Consider the following 15476-nt stretch of genomic DNA (forward strand, 5'->3'; position numbering starts at 1 on the left):
AATCACATAGTTTTTAGTCCACCTAAAAACATTAAAATGGCTAGAGAGCTGGCCAAGCAAGAACAGAGTTCAAACCTCAACCTATGATACTCACCATGTGACCCTGGGTAAGTCACCTAACCTCTCTATGCCCCAAGAGATTAAGACTACAGGGAGAAAGTATTTTTCCACATTATTTCAGCTAAGTTTATTTTGGACATTAATATACGTGTATTATATATATATGTATATTTACATCTCTAACTGTTCATATCATAGCATTTAAACTTTTCTCTCTCAGTCTCTTCCTTTAAAAACCTGAACAGGAACTCCAACTTCCTCTATTCAAATACTGATAAAAATATAAAATGTTTTCTTTCATTTTGTATATTTTATAAACAATATGTCAAAATTATGAATCCTAGATGTAGCCCAGAAACACTTCAGCACTTCTAATACTAGTCTCAGGACAGCAAATAACAAAATTACTTCTATTAAATTATGTTTTAATTTATCAAGCAAGAAAAATGATCAATTGTATATCTGCATATAAAATTTCTGAGGGTGGTTCAAGTCATTTTCACTTAGAATGAAATTTAACAAGATAGTTTAAATTGTTTCAAGTTATACATATTGCCAATCTAGAAATTCAAATGATAGCAATATTTTTTTCTCAATTGTGAAACTATTGAGACTAATTTATTAAAATAATTAACTCAAATCTTCATGTCACTTTCTGTTTATTATAGATAGCATATGTCAAGATGAGGTAGTAGAGGAAGCATGGAAAGACTGACCTTGGAATCATATAGGTCTTAGATTAAGTAAGTCCTAGCTCTGCCCCTTTGTAGCCATGTAACCCCAATCAAGTCACATTATCCCTCTGAGCCTCAGTTTCCTCATCTACAAAATGGAGACTAAATTATTTGCACTTTAATATAGCTCACAGAGTTATGAGTATGTGTGTGTGAGAAAATGTTATGTAAATGTATTATTATGACCTATTTTTCTGCTGAATAGGTGAATCAGAAAAGTTATTTCCTAAAGCAGCTTAGAAAGGTTTTTTTTTAATTCAAAGGAATGAATGAGTTTTATTGCATCCTTCAGTTTTTAGTTGTTTTTTTTTTCTCCCGGTATTCATGACAAGTTACCTGATTGGGCATTGCCAAAGAAAAAGACACAGAAATGACAAATGCGAAAACAAGGTGGTGATGGAGTGGTCATAATAGCTAGTGTTAAATAACTCATTAATTTTGAATGACACTTTTAACATTTCCCTAGTGTCCCAAAGAAGCTAAATTGTATTCCTGCTGGAAATCTTTAAATCATTTTGATTCCATTTTTTTCTGGTGACCTCTCTGATCTGCTTTCAGAGGTCAAGAAATGTCCTTGAAACAAATTATCACTGTACAGATGCATAATCAAACTCTGCTAACTTCCAGAGATAAATCCAACTGAAGTGCCACCCCATCTCCACCCTGAGCAAAAGCATTTCAAAAGCTTTATATATGCTAAGTAAACAGACAGCAATGAGCTGTTGCTAGCTTTTTTTTTTTAAGGCAATTGGGGTTAAGTGACTTGCCCAGAGTCACACAGCTAGTGTTAAGTATTTGGTCTGAGGTCGGATTTGAACTCAGGTCCTCCTGACTTCAGGGTCGGTGCTCTATCCACTGTGCCCCCTACCTGCCCTGAGCTGTTGCTATCTTAAAAAACAGATATTTCTCATCATATCCTATTACAGACTAGTTACCATTTATTTAAATTTCTTTTTAGATATAAAGCTAGGTAGATGATATATATATATATATATATATATATATGTAATATATCAATGATACATAAAAACAAAGACAAAATATAGAGATATACACCTATGAAAAGAGAGGGACAGAGAGAGAAAAAGAGAGGGAGGGAGGGAAAATGAAGAGGAAGAAGGGAAGGAAGGAAAGAAGGGGGAGAGAGGAGAGAGAGAGAGAGAGAGAGAGAGAACTAGCCATAACTGACAAAGAGCTAGCCTTAGAACCAGGAAGACCTGAGATCAAGTCCCACCTTAGAGACATACTAGCTGTGTTACTACTGGGAAGTCACTTAACCTCTCAGTCCCCAAGGTAGCTTTCTAAGACTAAAAATAATGGAGAAGGTGTTTATATTCATTGACATAGGGAATATGTCTCTTGGGAAGATTCTTGTACTAATGAAACCATAAGTCCAGTTCCTAAACCTATAAGTCTTAACTGTTTTGTTTGGGGTTTTTATTTGGGGTGGGGGGCAGGAGGACTGGGTATGGATGGTAGGTCAGAGGCCATTCATAGGCCAATACTAATACTGTCCCACAGAAAGTTTAACATGCTTCATTTTTCCAAATTGATCCAGTTTGCCTCTCTACTACTCCTAGAGGCTAACAATATCGATGTCAAGCTTAGTGTGGATTGACTGATTGGCTTTTAGACCTATTGAAGCTCAGAACTCCTCACCTCAAGTGATCTACCATCCTCATCTTCCTAGGAGCAGGGACTACAGACATTAACCAACATGCCTATCTTAAAAATTTTTTTTCCAAGTTCTGCAAGCAGTATGTTATTAAGGTTAGTCTCTATCCTTAGTCTCCAGCAAAATTCTAATCTTTGGGGAATAATAGGAAGAAGTTATTTAAATATTGGGAAACCTAAAAAGGAATATAACTAAAAAGGAATATAAAGCTATAATTTACACACAAGAGAATTTACTAATTTGAAAAGGCCTCGTAGAGTAGCAAAGTAAATAACTTATTTTTTATAGGCCTTTCCTTACTACAACCTTGTGAGATAAGTTATGAGAATATCGCTACCCCTATTTATAAATGAAGGATCTGAGCGTCAAATAAGTGACTTTCCTGTACACACATACAAAGTAACTAGAGATGAGACTTGCAATCCATGCCTTCTAATTGCAAATCTAGTGTTCTATGTGCCACATTGCCTCTGTACTTTTCTCATGCATGTTTATAGAACATATTATTTTCATAATAATATAGAACATGTTATTTTCAGTGACAATGTATTATTAATATTGAACAGCAATTATGTCTTTACTAATATTAACATAACAAAATCTATTATAAAAGGTCATCAATGTTAGGAGACTAATTTTAAAATGTCAATAAAAAAATTGAAGCTAGCTGAAGATTAGCTGAAGTCAGTTGAGGCCATTAGCAATGACCAGATCACTTAGGAATAAAATAAAGATTGGCAGCTATAAAAAGTGTTTTTCATATAAAATCACACACACACACACACACACACACACACACACACACACATGCACACACACACAAGTTATCACAAGAAAGTTGTCCAAAATAAACTCATCCTTGAGAAACCTTACCTGGTTCTGAGTATCCCACAGTGCCTTAGATACTTTCTTCCTCCTGGAAATCCACATTCAACAGAGTTGTTAGGACAAGTCATGGTATGTGACCTAATCTTAAAACCACTTACCCTCTTCTTTTGGCATCCCGATCACTCAAACTTGCTATTTCATCACTTTTCTTACTGTCTTACAAATAGAGATAGAGTCTGTATCTCTGATTTCATATAGACATCTCCCAAATAAGGAAACTCCCTCTACTAATGCAGGCAACATCTCTGAAACTTGTAGTCTTTAATAGCTGCCTAAAACATTGAGAAGTTAAGTAACTTGCCCCTTGCTTTTATCAGAGTTGAACTTAAACTTAAGTCTTTTGGTTCTGAGGCCAACTCCCTGTCCACTGTGCCAAGGTACCTTTTCAAGGGGACACAGAGCTATTTATGTGACTGATTCATAGTAGGCCTTTATAAGGAACTGTCAATTGCTATCACCTGGCCTTGTTACCTTCCTGCAGCTGACACCTGACATTAAATAGCATCCACCAATTTCCTACAGCTAGTCATTCTCCTATGGACACATGAGGATGAGCTCCGCTATACTGAACAAGCTGACTATGTGCACTCTTATTCCCATATCATATAACTGCCTTATGCTACAGGTAATACAAAGAAAATTGTTTAACAAATGTTTTAATTCAACAAATATTTACTGACCTTAAAGGAGAAAAACACAATAAGAGATAAGTGAAGGAAAGAGAAAACAATGATGGGGAAAGGGAAAAAAAAGCAAATAGTAAATGACTTCAATAGCACGAGTAACTATGTTCAAGTATATATGAAAGGTTATTACATAGAAATAAGGAGGGACAGCTAGGTGGCGCAGTGGATAGAGCACTGGCCCTGGAGTCAGGAGGATCTGAGTTCAAATCTGACCTCAGACCAATCACTTGACACTTATTAGCTGTGTGACCCTAGGCAAGTCACTTAACCCCAATTGCCTTACCAAAAAAAAAAAGAAAGGAGGAACAATATATAGAAAGCCAGCATTAAAGTCATGAAGAGCTGGATTTAAGTCCCATCTTTAACACATACTAACTGTGTGATGCTAAGTAACTTAACCTCTGTGTTCTCTAAGCAGCTCTCTAAGAATATAAGCTGAAGAAAAGATGCTGACCTGCATTGGTATGTGCTCATCAGGGAATTCCTTACACTGATGAAATTATAGGTCTAGACCCCCTCCTTATCATAGAAATACTAATTGTTTTTCATCTCAACTGAGAAGAATAAAATAGAAAATGTGCTAATAAAGAAAGAATTCACTTTAGATGTAAGAAGGAGCAGAGTTGCCAAAAGAGGGGGAAATTCCTTTTTTAGAAATGTCAAAAATCTTCAGAGGTATCCTGTTTCAGGAATGAATGGCTTAAAGGAAGAAGGCTGGTATGTAATACTCAAAAAGGTATTGGACTTAAAAGTCAGTAACTTTATGTTCAAATCACAGCTTTTACATATACTAGCTAACTATTTGACCATGGAAAAGTCACAAGTTCTCTGAGCCTCAATTTCCTTATCCGGATAAGGATGGGGATAAAAACTCACTAGGTTAACTTCCTGTATAAATGTGACATGTTGCTATTACTACCACCTTTAGAACCTCTAAAGGACTTAAAAGTTTAGCTTAAGTTCTCCTCTTCTCTGAGGCCTTATCTAAACCCCACCCCCTCCAAGCTGGTAGTGCCTCCCCAATTATTTTATATGCATTTTGTACATATTTATATGTGAACATGTCCCCCCAAATAGGGACAGGGGAGGGACTTTTTAATTTTTTTCTCTGTATCTCTAGCATCTAACATAAGACCTACTTCATAATAAGTGCTTAATAAATGCTTCTTAATTGATTGATTGATTGATGTACCAACAGATGTTGGATAGGATGAACAAGTAGATAATTCTATGAGAAATTTATTCTCCAAATAAGTCAATATATCCTTTGGTACTCAATAACTTCAATTAAAATGTGGGTGCGAGAAAGAGTGGCAAAAGCTACGTTATAATATATAGGTTCAAGAAAAGGCAAACTATTAGACTGCCCTGGGGCTCAGCTTCCTTCTTGATCTGTAGAATTTTAACATTTCCATTTAAAGCATCACATGACTAGCTCCCCCTTGTGACTAGAAGATAAAACTAGGTCTTTTCCTGTATAATATTCTAACAGTCTACCAAAAGAGAATGTTGAAACTTGTCTTCCTCCTACCACTAATTAGTGTCCCTCTCCCGTTTTCTCCTCTCATCTTCCTCAAGCCATACATGGCCATCACCTTGACTCTAGAAATTTATCTTCTGGTTATTCACCATTGACTCCAGTACAGGCAGAAGAAAATAGAAAGGCATGGTTTATGCCAGTAAATTACCTAGAACCCAAAAGATCACATGGGAATGGGCAGATTGTCAACTCCAACAATTATTAAATGTCTTAGTTGAGGGTTTTTTCCCACCATCACTACCACTGCTATTCTCCTTCATTTCCCCACCCCCCTATCTCCATCAGAACTTGTAGGAAAAGTGAAAGAAATGAAGATAATAGCAAAGGAACTTTGACAAACTGTTAGTATAAGGGATACAGTTATTCTAACATCAGACTTGATGCAGACAAGGCTTTTGATTAGCAAATTTACTCACCTGCAACAATAAGTGATGATGATGATAGATATCACAAGAAGTAAGAATGAAGCAGCCCCTCCAGCCATGAAGAAAATAATTTGATGGTCTGTTTTTGCTGAAAGGAGAACAAATCAGGGGATTAAGAAAGAAAATCATGTATAAACCAATTTCTGTATAATAGCTAGTACTTACGTAATGCTTTAAGATTTGTAAAGTGCTTTACGCATGCCATCTCACTTGATCTTCACAACAATGTTATGAGGTACATACTATTATCACCTTCATTTTAAAGATGAGGAAACTGTGACAGAGAGATCAAATGACTTGCCCAAGGTCACACAGCTAGTAAGAATGAGGCAAGAGCAGAATTCAGGTCTCCCTGATTCCAAGTCCAGTGTTCTATCTACTGTGCCCACTTAATTGCCTCAACTGGCACAAGCCAATGTGTACAAACTGCCTTAACTGGCTATGTGTTCATAAACAAAAACAAAAAAAACAGTATATTAGTTAACAATCACACTGAAATTAATGATAAGAAACTTTTTGTTCTTTAATTTGCTCCCAAAGTTAGATGTTGCAGTCATATCTGAATCTTTGTGACCCTGTATGGGTTTTTCTTGACAAAAATGCTGGAGTGGTTTTCCATTTAATTCTCCCACAGATTAAGATAAACAGAGGTTAAGTGACTTGCCCAGAGTCATACAGCTAATGAGTGTCTAAAGCCATATTTGAACTTAAGTCTTCCTGACTCTAGGCCCAGTGTCTATCCACTGAGCAACCTAGTCACTTCTACATAAATAGTGCTATTTTCCCCAAACAATTACAGTACCTTTTATGGGAAAAGTCGCTGTCAAAATAACACAGAGATGAGCAATAATATAAAAATAGGTAATATTTGTAAAGCACTTACTATGTTCTAGGCACTGCTCTAAGCACTTTACAATTATTATCTCATTTGGTCCTCATAACAACCCCAGGAGCTAGGTGCTATAATTATCCCCATCTTACAGATAAGGAAAGTGAGGCAAATAGATGTCCCAGAGTTACACAACTGGTAAGTGTCTGAGGCCGAATTTGAACTCAGATCTTCTTCACCCAAGGCCCAGGGCTGTATTCATTATATCACCTAGTTGCCAGATGAAGATTAAATCATTTTTACATGTTCAAGATATCAAACATACACATACACACACACACACACACACACGCGCGCGCACGCACACACCTAAAAATGCAATTTGTTTTATGCAAGCAAAATTTTGTTTAAGGAAGCTCTCTAGGTGATATGAAGAGATAATAATAAATTTGAACAGAGATTTCTACTCTACTCTTAACCTTGTCATGAAAAGGATGAGGGACAAGGAGTCAGAAAACCTGAGTTTTAGTCCAGCTCTACTGCTAACTATGTGACCTTAGCTGAGTTTTGACACTTATTCTGCTTCAGTTTCTCCATATGTCACAGAGGTTTGACAAACCTTCCTACAGCTCAGAATGTTTTAATGATCTCCTGAGATAATATGTATAAAAGTATTTTACAAAGGATAGATTGCTATAGAAATGTGAAGCATTATTATTATCATCTAACCTTTGGGCAAGCAATTTTGCAGAATCCCAAAGAAAACTCCTTTCAGGCAGCATATATGCCCCAAGTGGAAAGTTAGGACAGAGTTATAGCTCTCAACCAAGTTTCCATCCCTTCTGGAAAGCTGTGCCATTATACTAATGGTTATTCCTAATGGTTTCTAGATTTTGTTTCTAGCATCCATCTTTTGACACTTGAAAAATCCTAATTTCATCTGATTCTCTTCATTTCAGCATATCAGGTACTCCTTGCCTTACATTACCAATCAACCATTCTGGCTGAGGATTTTTCCTTTTTACTTTTGATAAAAAAATAAAAGCTAATGTTTGGGATTTTTCTTTTTGTTTTATAAGCAATGTTACAGTAAGAAATTGAGTAAACAAAAACAGTCTTTTTTTAATTTGATCAGTCTCTGAAGAGCAAAAATAGAAATGTATATACATATACACACACACACACACCACACACACACACACACACACACACACACACACACACATATATCATCGTGGTATGAGAAGTTTTCATCATGGGATAGGAGTATTGACAAGGAGCAAATAAACAAAAATTAACATTTCAAAATAAGGGCAGGCTCCCCAAAAGTGGTTTTAATGTCACCCCCTGCCACTTCCAGATGGGATGTACCCTTTCCTATTCTCAGGCTACAATAATAATAATAATATAACATTTCATTCCAGAGCTCCCCTAATAAATAAAGGGACCCACTGAATCTCATATTAAATGCTGTGGATGCCAAAAGGTGATGAAGTTGTAGCAACAGAAGCTCAGCCTGTCCTCCACAAGCAGCTGATAATCATGGCGGGGTAGGGAGGGGAATGCACAGATACCAAAGACTCGAGCAGGCTATTTTGTCTGCTCTTAGCTCCAAAGTGATATTTTTTAAAGATGTAATAATGACAAGTTTTCATTCCTTTGAAAAATATGAATTGATTAGCTACTTTGTGGAAGGCATTGTGCTGGAAACTCTGTTGTTGTTCAGTCATTTTTCAGTCACGTCCAACTCTTTGTGACCCCATTTGGGATGTTCTTGGCAAAGATACTGGAATGGTTTACCATTCCTTCTCCAGCTCATTTTACAGAAAAGGAAATTTAGGCAAACAGAATTAAATGACTTGCTCAGAGTCACACAGCTAGTAAGGGTCTGAGGCCAGATTTGAACTCAGGAAAATTAGTCTTTCTGACTCAGGCCTGGCACTCTAGCCACTGTATCACCTCGCTGCTCCTCTGGAGTGTACAAAGAACATTAATGCACAACCCTCACCGTCACACAATTTACAATCTAGTCAGGGAGATAAGACAAGTGTTAGAGAAAGTTATCTCTATTTTTCATTTCTGTGGCTCTACTCAGGCTATTCCTTATGCCCAGAATATATTTTCTCCTACCTAACCTTTGCTTCTCAAAGTATTTTTTAAATTTCTTTCAATGTTTAGCTCAAATACTGGATCCTGCATGAGACCTTTCTTGATCCTCCAAACTGCTAGTGCCTCCCCCCAGAAAACTACCTTTATATGCATTTTGCATATACTTTGCATATGTGTATATGTTTCTCACAACAGGGAGAAAGCGAGAGACGTTTCACTATTGCTATTGTATCCACACTACCTAGCATGATGACTGACTCATAAGAAGAGATTAATAAATTCTTGATAACTGCTTGACTCACAGACCAACAGATGTTGTAGAAGGTGAGAAAATGTGTAATTATGAGAAATAAGCCAAGTCCACATATTGCTTGGGACTTGACTTCAATGTAAAGAGGAGAGTGGCAAACCTATGTTATAATACATGATTTGAAATCAAGAAATAAAAGAAGTCAATAACTATCAGATAATTAAAAGCTTCACATCTGTACATGATGAACATTTTCTTCATGAAGAGAATTAGAAAGCTCTGGACATGGCAAGGACTGAGATATATGATACAGACAAAAAAAAATCAAGTATCTTAGCCAAAAAAAAGAAAATTTGTTGTAGACACAGGAGTCATTTCAGGAGCAGCTGTCTGTGTGCAGTCATATTATCATCAACTACATAGAGCTAAGGTCATAATCAATACCAAATTAGAAGAAAAAATAAAGATGAGGAGAAAACACTATGTGAGATCACAGATCACAGCAGCTCCAATTCAGTCAATGTTTAAATGTACCGTCAAGTCTGAAAAATGGGAAATGGAAAAAAGTCAAGACTATTATCATTCTTTAGAGAAGTTTAGCTGGTTCAAAATAATTGCCACAATGAGGAGGCTCCCAAAAGCTCAGTCTGTAAATGTAACCTCCTGTACAAGAAAAGAGAAATGGCAATCAAAGCCAGTCTCTGTTTATAACATCAGCTCATTTGTAAAATATTAAAGAAGGAGGATGACTCACAAAATTAGGAAAAAGAACCAAAGGGGAAATGAGACAAGACAGAGACAGGAGTGAGAGCCTCCTAAGTGAGATCATCTCCAAAGCATTGATAGATAAAATTAAGAAAAAGGAACATAGATGTAAAATGTAACATTTTCCAGTATTTTAAAGCAATCTGCCTTCATTTGTAGCAATGATGGATGTACTTTATCACCATAGTCCCCAACGTACTATGTAAGGAGGCAGATATGGTACTTGCTATAAAATGCTAAGGTGGGAAAGAGTGACTAGACTTTACCAAATGTATAAAAAATAAATCCATGTGAGAGTAACATATAATCTGGAACAGCAATCCCAAACCCCCATTTCCCCATTTGAACTGGCTGGTCAGAACTATAGAGTGTGGTTGCTGCTAGGGGATCCTAAAAGAATGGAGGTATTCTTTCATTTTATTTTATTTTTATTTTTGGCGAGGCAATCAGGGTTAAGTGACTTGCCCAGGGTCACACACCTAGTAAGTGTCATGTGTCCGAGACTGGATTTGAACTCAAGTCCGTCTGACTCCAAGGCCAGAGCACTATCCACTGCACCACCCAGCTGCCCCGAGGTATTCTTTCTAAAGCTACAACTTTAGAGCCCCCACCAGTGTGCTCCACCCAATGATAATCAATTGATGTCAATTAACCAGCCAGACATAATTAGCCTCTAAACCTGGATGTTAACTAAGGAAGCATAGTAAGAAAAGTTGATAAAAAGCTTTTCTCTTAAATGAGGGGCATTCTCTCCTACAAGTACAGGAATAGTCTAAGAGTAAGTACGCTCAAGCATAGAGTATATGTGACAAAGGGGTAAGCAGCAGTTATCTTTTTGTCCTGATTATGGAGCCCTCTGAAGTTTCCCTCAGTCATGGAGTAATTTTCTGATGGACTCCTTGAAGAGTCCTAAGCCTGCCTTTCTTTGATGTATCCATTTTTCCTTGGCTCCCAATGTAGATACTGCCAACAGTTGCTGCAACTCCAGGGGTATTAACAGGATGCTGAGGAACTGTCCAAATCCTCTGATTCTTCCATGTTCTCCCTGGTCAGGAGTTGAGAAGCATAGAAGTTCTAATTCACTTTTTAGCAAGCAATTCCCTTTCAGGGTCTTGACTAGAACTGTTCTCTCCTCTAGACTGCAAGATATTTGAATGCTTAGGTTCAGAACTTGATTATTATACTATCAAAATCCCAAAGGGCATGAACAAGTGTCCTCATTCAATATCAACACATCTCCTTTGCAACATCCCTTCATTTCATCCAATAGCCTTTATTCTCTCAAAATAGATTAATTAGCTTGTTTAAACAAGTTCAATGCCTTTCACTGATTGAGTAAAACTGTTCTTACTCAGTAAGGTACCAAGGTTAAAGTATTTTATCTCTTACTTTAAATGGGGGGGGTGTTTGGTTGGGGGAGGGAGTGAAGTGATTTTTTGATTGATTCACCCTTACATCAGAGATAACAATTTTAAGAGCACATCAAGATCAGTTTTTAAGATACTAAAATAAATTAAGAATCCAAAATAACATCTACAACTACAGACAATAGTTTATAAGTAAGCAGGTGAAAGAAATTATATCAGCAACTATTGGCCCAAATGCACATGAGAGGTGGTGTGGAGTAGTAGAGAGTGCTAGATTAGGAGTAAAAGATCTAGGTTCAATTCTTGGTACTTATTTTGTACTTAGAGTTGTGTGATCCTAGGTAAGTCACTTAAAATCTCTGCCTCCATTTCTTTGTCCATAAAACACAGATTACTACCTCTTAGGATTGTGAGAAAAGCAAAGTTTAAAGTGATACATAAGTGTAAGCTATGTAAAATCTTTGTGTGAAGGGTCTATGTATTTTAAAAATGCATCCTTGATGAAAATATTAGGAGTTAAATAGGCTTTGGTAAACAAATTTCCATAGCAGACCATATCTTTGCAGTCAGAAAACTGATTGAGAGATGCAGAAAATATAGACTCTTCTTGGGTCTCATATTTGTTCATTAAAAAAAAAAGAATTAGAATTGATAGAACAAAATTCAGTCCTGAAAATTCTACTCATAAAAGGAATTTTCTATGTTTTGTGTTAAACTTACAAATAGTCTGATGCATTTGACTATAGAGCTAGTTTTATCCAGAGAATCATTGATCTAGAGCTAAACAAAATTTCAGGGGCTATCTAATCCATCTCCCTCATTTTGAAGTTGAGGAAACTGGGGCCCAGTGTGGTTAAGTGACTTGTTCAGAATCATACAGATGGTAAACCTTGGAGGCAGCTTTTGAAACCAGGTGTTTTGACTCCAAAGCCAATGCTCACTCTCCAAACCTATTGTTTGTTCCCACTTCCCCAGGATGACTGCACTATAAGGTAAACTCAATGACTGAGTCCTTCCTTGAAACCACCATCATAGGAAACATCCAACGATGCTGCTTGCTTCCCTCTGAGATCACTCTCTGGTCTACTCCACCTCTACACTTTGTGTCTGCCTTTAAGGTGTTATCTCTTTCCCCTACTCCCATTAAACTATAAATTCCATGAGATTATGGACAATCTTATTTTTTTCTTGTTATTGATGTCGTTTTTATCCCCAGCTCTTAGCACAGTGCCTGGTACGTAGTAAGCACTTATTGGATGCTCTATTTTCTCTCTCATTCTGATCTGCTGAATGTTTACAATAAAGGAAGAATTAAACCAGGTGACTTGTGCTTACCTAAATTGCCTCACAGTGTGGGACATCCTACACAGAGTTAAAATTTCAAAATGTGTGACATGGGCTCATAAGTACCCATAGCATAAAAAGGATTTTCACTCCCATCCTTTCTCCCAAGGATTTTAAAAGAATTTTCAAGATGTTTCCCTGACGCAGGCATTTGTGGTGGAAGGAGGCTGAATGAACCTGGATTGAATACACCTAAGTGTATTAGAAGCTATCATGGGTATATAGAGTTTTTTGAGTACATGAATTTCAAGCAGCGTGTTTGTCTTTGGTATAATCTGTGAGTGGCTATTTGCCAATATGATCTATGAGTGAGTTAATATGCATATTTGAGAATGTGTCTGTATGAACGATGAGATATTATTCACGTCTCTTCTAATAAACTCAGATGTGAACTTCTGAGAAAAATTAGCAAACATTGATGGGCTCCATGAAAGGATAAAGATAGTGTGTGTATGTGTGTGTGTGTGTGTGTGTGTGTGTGTGTGTGTGTGTGTTTAAGAATGGTGGAGCAAATTTAATGTAGATCTTTGAGATGATAGCTAATCATAGCCTAGGGTACCCCAGTGTTGATTATTAAGCCTGTCTCTTCAGGATTATGGGATAGATAAAGGCAGACCTAAAGGCAGACAATCCTTCCTGTAGAAGGTAAGATATTAGTTGGACTTAAAGGAAGCCAGGGAGTAGTTGCAGCAGAGAAGGTACAGCATTCCAGACATGGGGGACAATCAGAGAAAATGCCCAAAGCTAAAAGATGGAATGTCTTGTTTGTGGAACAGCCAGGAGGTCAGTGTCACTGGTTCAAAGACTATATATTGGGGAATAAGGTATAAGAAGACCGGAAAAGTAGGAAAGGGATAGGTTACAAAGGTCTTTGAATGTTGAACAGAGCACTTCGTTTTTGCTGCTAGAGTGGCTGAATGAAGGATGGATTGGAATGAGGAGAGACTTGAAGCAGGCCAGAGAAGGAAACCAGTAGGCTATTGCAGTAATCAAAGTATGAGGTGTTGAGGGCCTGTGCCAGAGTGGTAGAAGTGTCAGAGTAGAGAAGGAAACACATTTGAGAGATGTTACAGAGGTGAAATTGCCAGGCCATGGCAACATCTTGGATATGAGGGGTTAGAGATACTGAAGAATCCAGGATGCCAGCTAAGTTGTGAGTCTGAGACTGGGAAGATGGTGTTGTCCTTTAGAGTAATAGGAAACATAGGAGGAGGGGAGGGTTTAGGGGGAAAATAATTTCTGTTTTGGACATATCGAGCTTAAGACATCTACTTGGACATCCAGTTTAAATATCTGAAGGGCAGTTGGAGATAAGAGATTAGAGGACAGTAGAGATATTGAGGCAAAAAAAAAGTAGATTTGAGAATCATCAGCATTGAGGTGGTAATTATATCCATGGGAGCTAATGAGATCAGAGAAGAGACAAGGACTCAGGATAGAACCTGAGAGACACCTACAGGTGGAAGCCATGATCTGGAGAAGGATCCAGCAAAGGAAACAGAAAAGAAGTGGCAGTATAAGTAGGAGGAAAAACAAGAGAGATTAGTGTCCTAAAAATCTAGAGAGAAGAGAGCATGAAGGAGGAGAGAAAGGGATCAACAATGTCAAAATCTTCAGAGAGGTCAAAGAGAATGAGGATTGGGAAAAGGCCATTGGATTTGGCAATTAACAGATCATGAGTAACTTTGGAGGAATAGCTTCAATGGAATAAAAAGGTTAGAAGTCAGATTGTGAGGGGTTAAGAAGAAAGTGAGGAGAGAAAGTGGGGGCACCTGTTGTAGATGGCCTTTTTGAGAAGTTTAGCTACAAAGAACAAAAGAGATATAAGATGAGAGTTAGTAGGGAAAGAAGGATCAAGTGAGGGTTTTTTCAGGATGGGGAGACGTGAACATGTTTGTAGGCAGTAGAAGATAAGCCAGTAGAGAAAGAGATGGAAAACAAGTGGAAATCAAGATGGAATAAAATAAGATGGAAAATAAAGATACTGGAGTGGTTTGGCATTTCCTTCTCCAGTGAATTAAGGCAAACAAAGCTTAAGTGACTTGCCTAGAGTCATACAGTATATGAGGCTAAATTTAAATTCAGGTTTTCCTAACTCCAGACTCAGCGCTCTATCCACTGAGCCACCTTAGCTGCTTCCAACTAAACACAAAGGTGTCTGTCATAATACCCATGAATGACATGCTTCATCAAATGGTGCTACACACAGATGTCCTCATACTAATTGCATTACATGCCAGATTGTTATAAATCTTCTTCAATTAAATTTACTGACCAGCTTATGCTTCCAGCATATAGATCACCCACTCATTTGCCATACCATCCTCACATATATTCCTCCTAACCCTCTGCCACCTGTCCCACCTCCCCTAGCATCATTTCTACCAACCAACATTCCCTCACCAAGATACAACCCCAACTTTTCACCTCCACAATTGCCTCCAGTTCATGCTGTTCCTCCCCACCACTCCTCCAGGGCTCAGAATGCCACCTGCCATTTACCCTTCTCCAGTTGTGCCCCAAGGTGGCCAACCCCAGTGCCACCTCCCATTCCCCAACCTGGCATGCTTCCTGTGGGAGAACTGGTACATGCAGCTTGGATGAAATAACATGATGCCTCTTCTCCTCCTCATCCTTTTTTTTAAAATCAAAAACAAACAAAAAAAGAAATTTACAGTAATTCAAAATGGATCAATTTAAACATCCACATTAAAAAACAAAGCAGGAGAAAAATTCAGATTGGCCAGGTTACAAAATACCATTAAAGACACAATCCAGTGAATTTGTCTGTTTATTTTACATGG

The 15476-nt window shown here is 37.5% G+C and overlaps 1 protein-coding gene across 1 annotated transcript in view; it reads right to left on the bottom strand.

Annotated features, from left to right (window-relative positions):
- The window catches only part of CD226 (CD226 molecule), a 99971-nt gene that overhangs the window by 5561 nt on the left and 78934 nt on the right, over positions 1–15476 (bottom strand). The window contains exons 4-5 of the mRNA XM_020985626.2: positions 6000–6096; positions 3343–3385 (exon numbers count right to left, since the gene is read on the bottom strand). Coding sequence (XP_020841285.1) covers positions 3343–3385; positions 6000–6096 — 140 coding nt within the window. The remainder of the gene's footprint in view (positions 1–3342; positions 3386–5999; positions 6097–15476) is intronic.

This window comes from Phascolarctos cinereus, unplaced genomic scaffold, assembly GCF_003287225.1.
Source record: "Phascolarctos cinereus isolate Bilbo 61053 unplaced genomic scaffold, phaCin_HiC Scaffold_4;HRSCAF=312, whole genome shotgun sequence".
NCBI classification, from domain to species: domain Eukaryota; kingdom Metazoa; phylum Chordata; class Mammalia; order Diprotodontia; family Phascolarctidae; genus Phascolarctos; species Phascolarctos cinereus.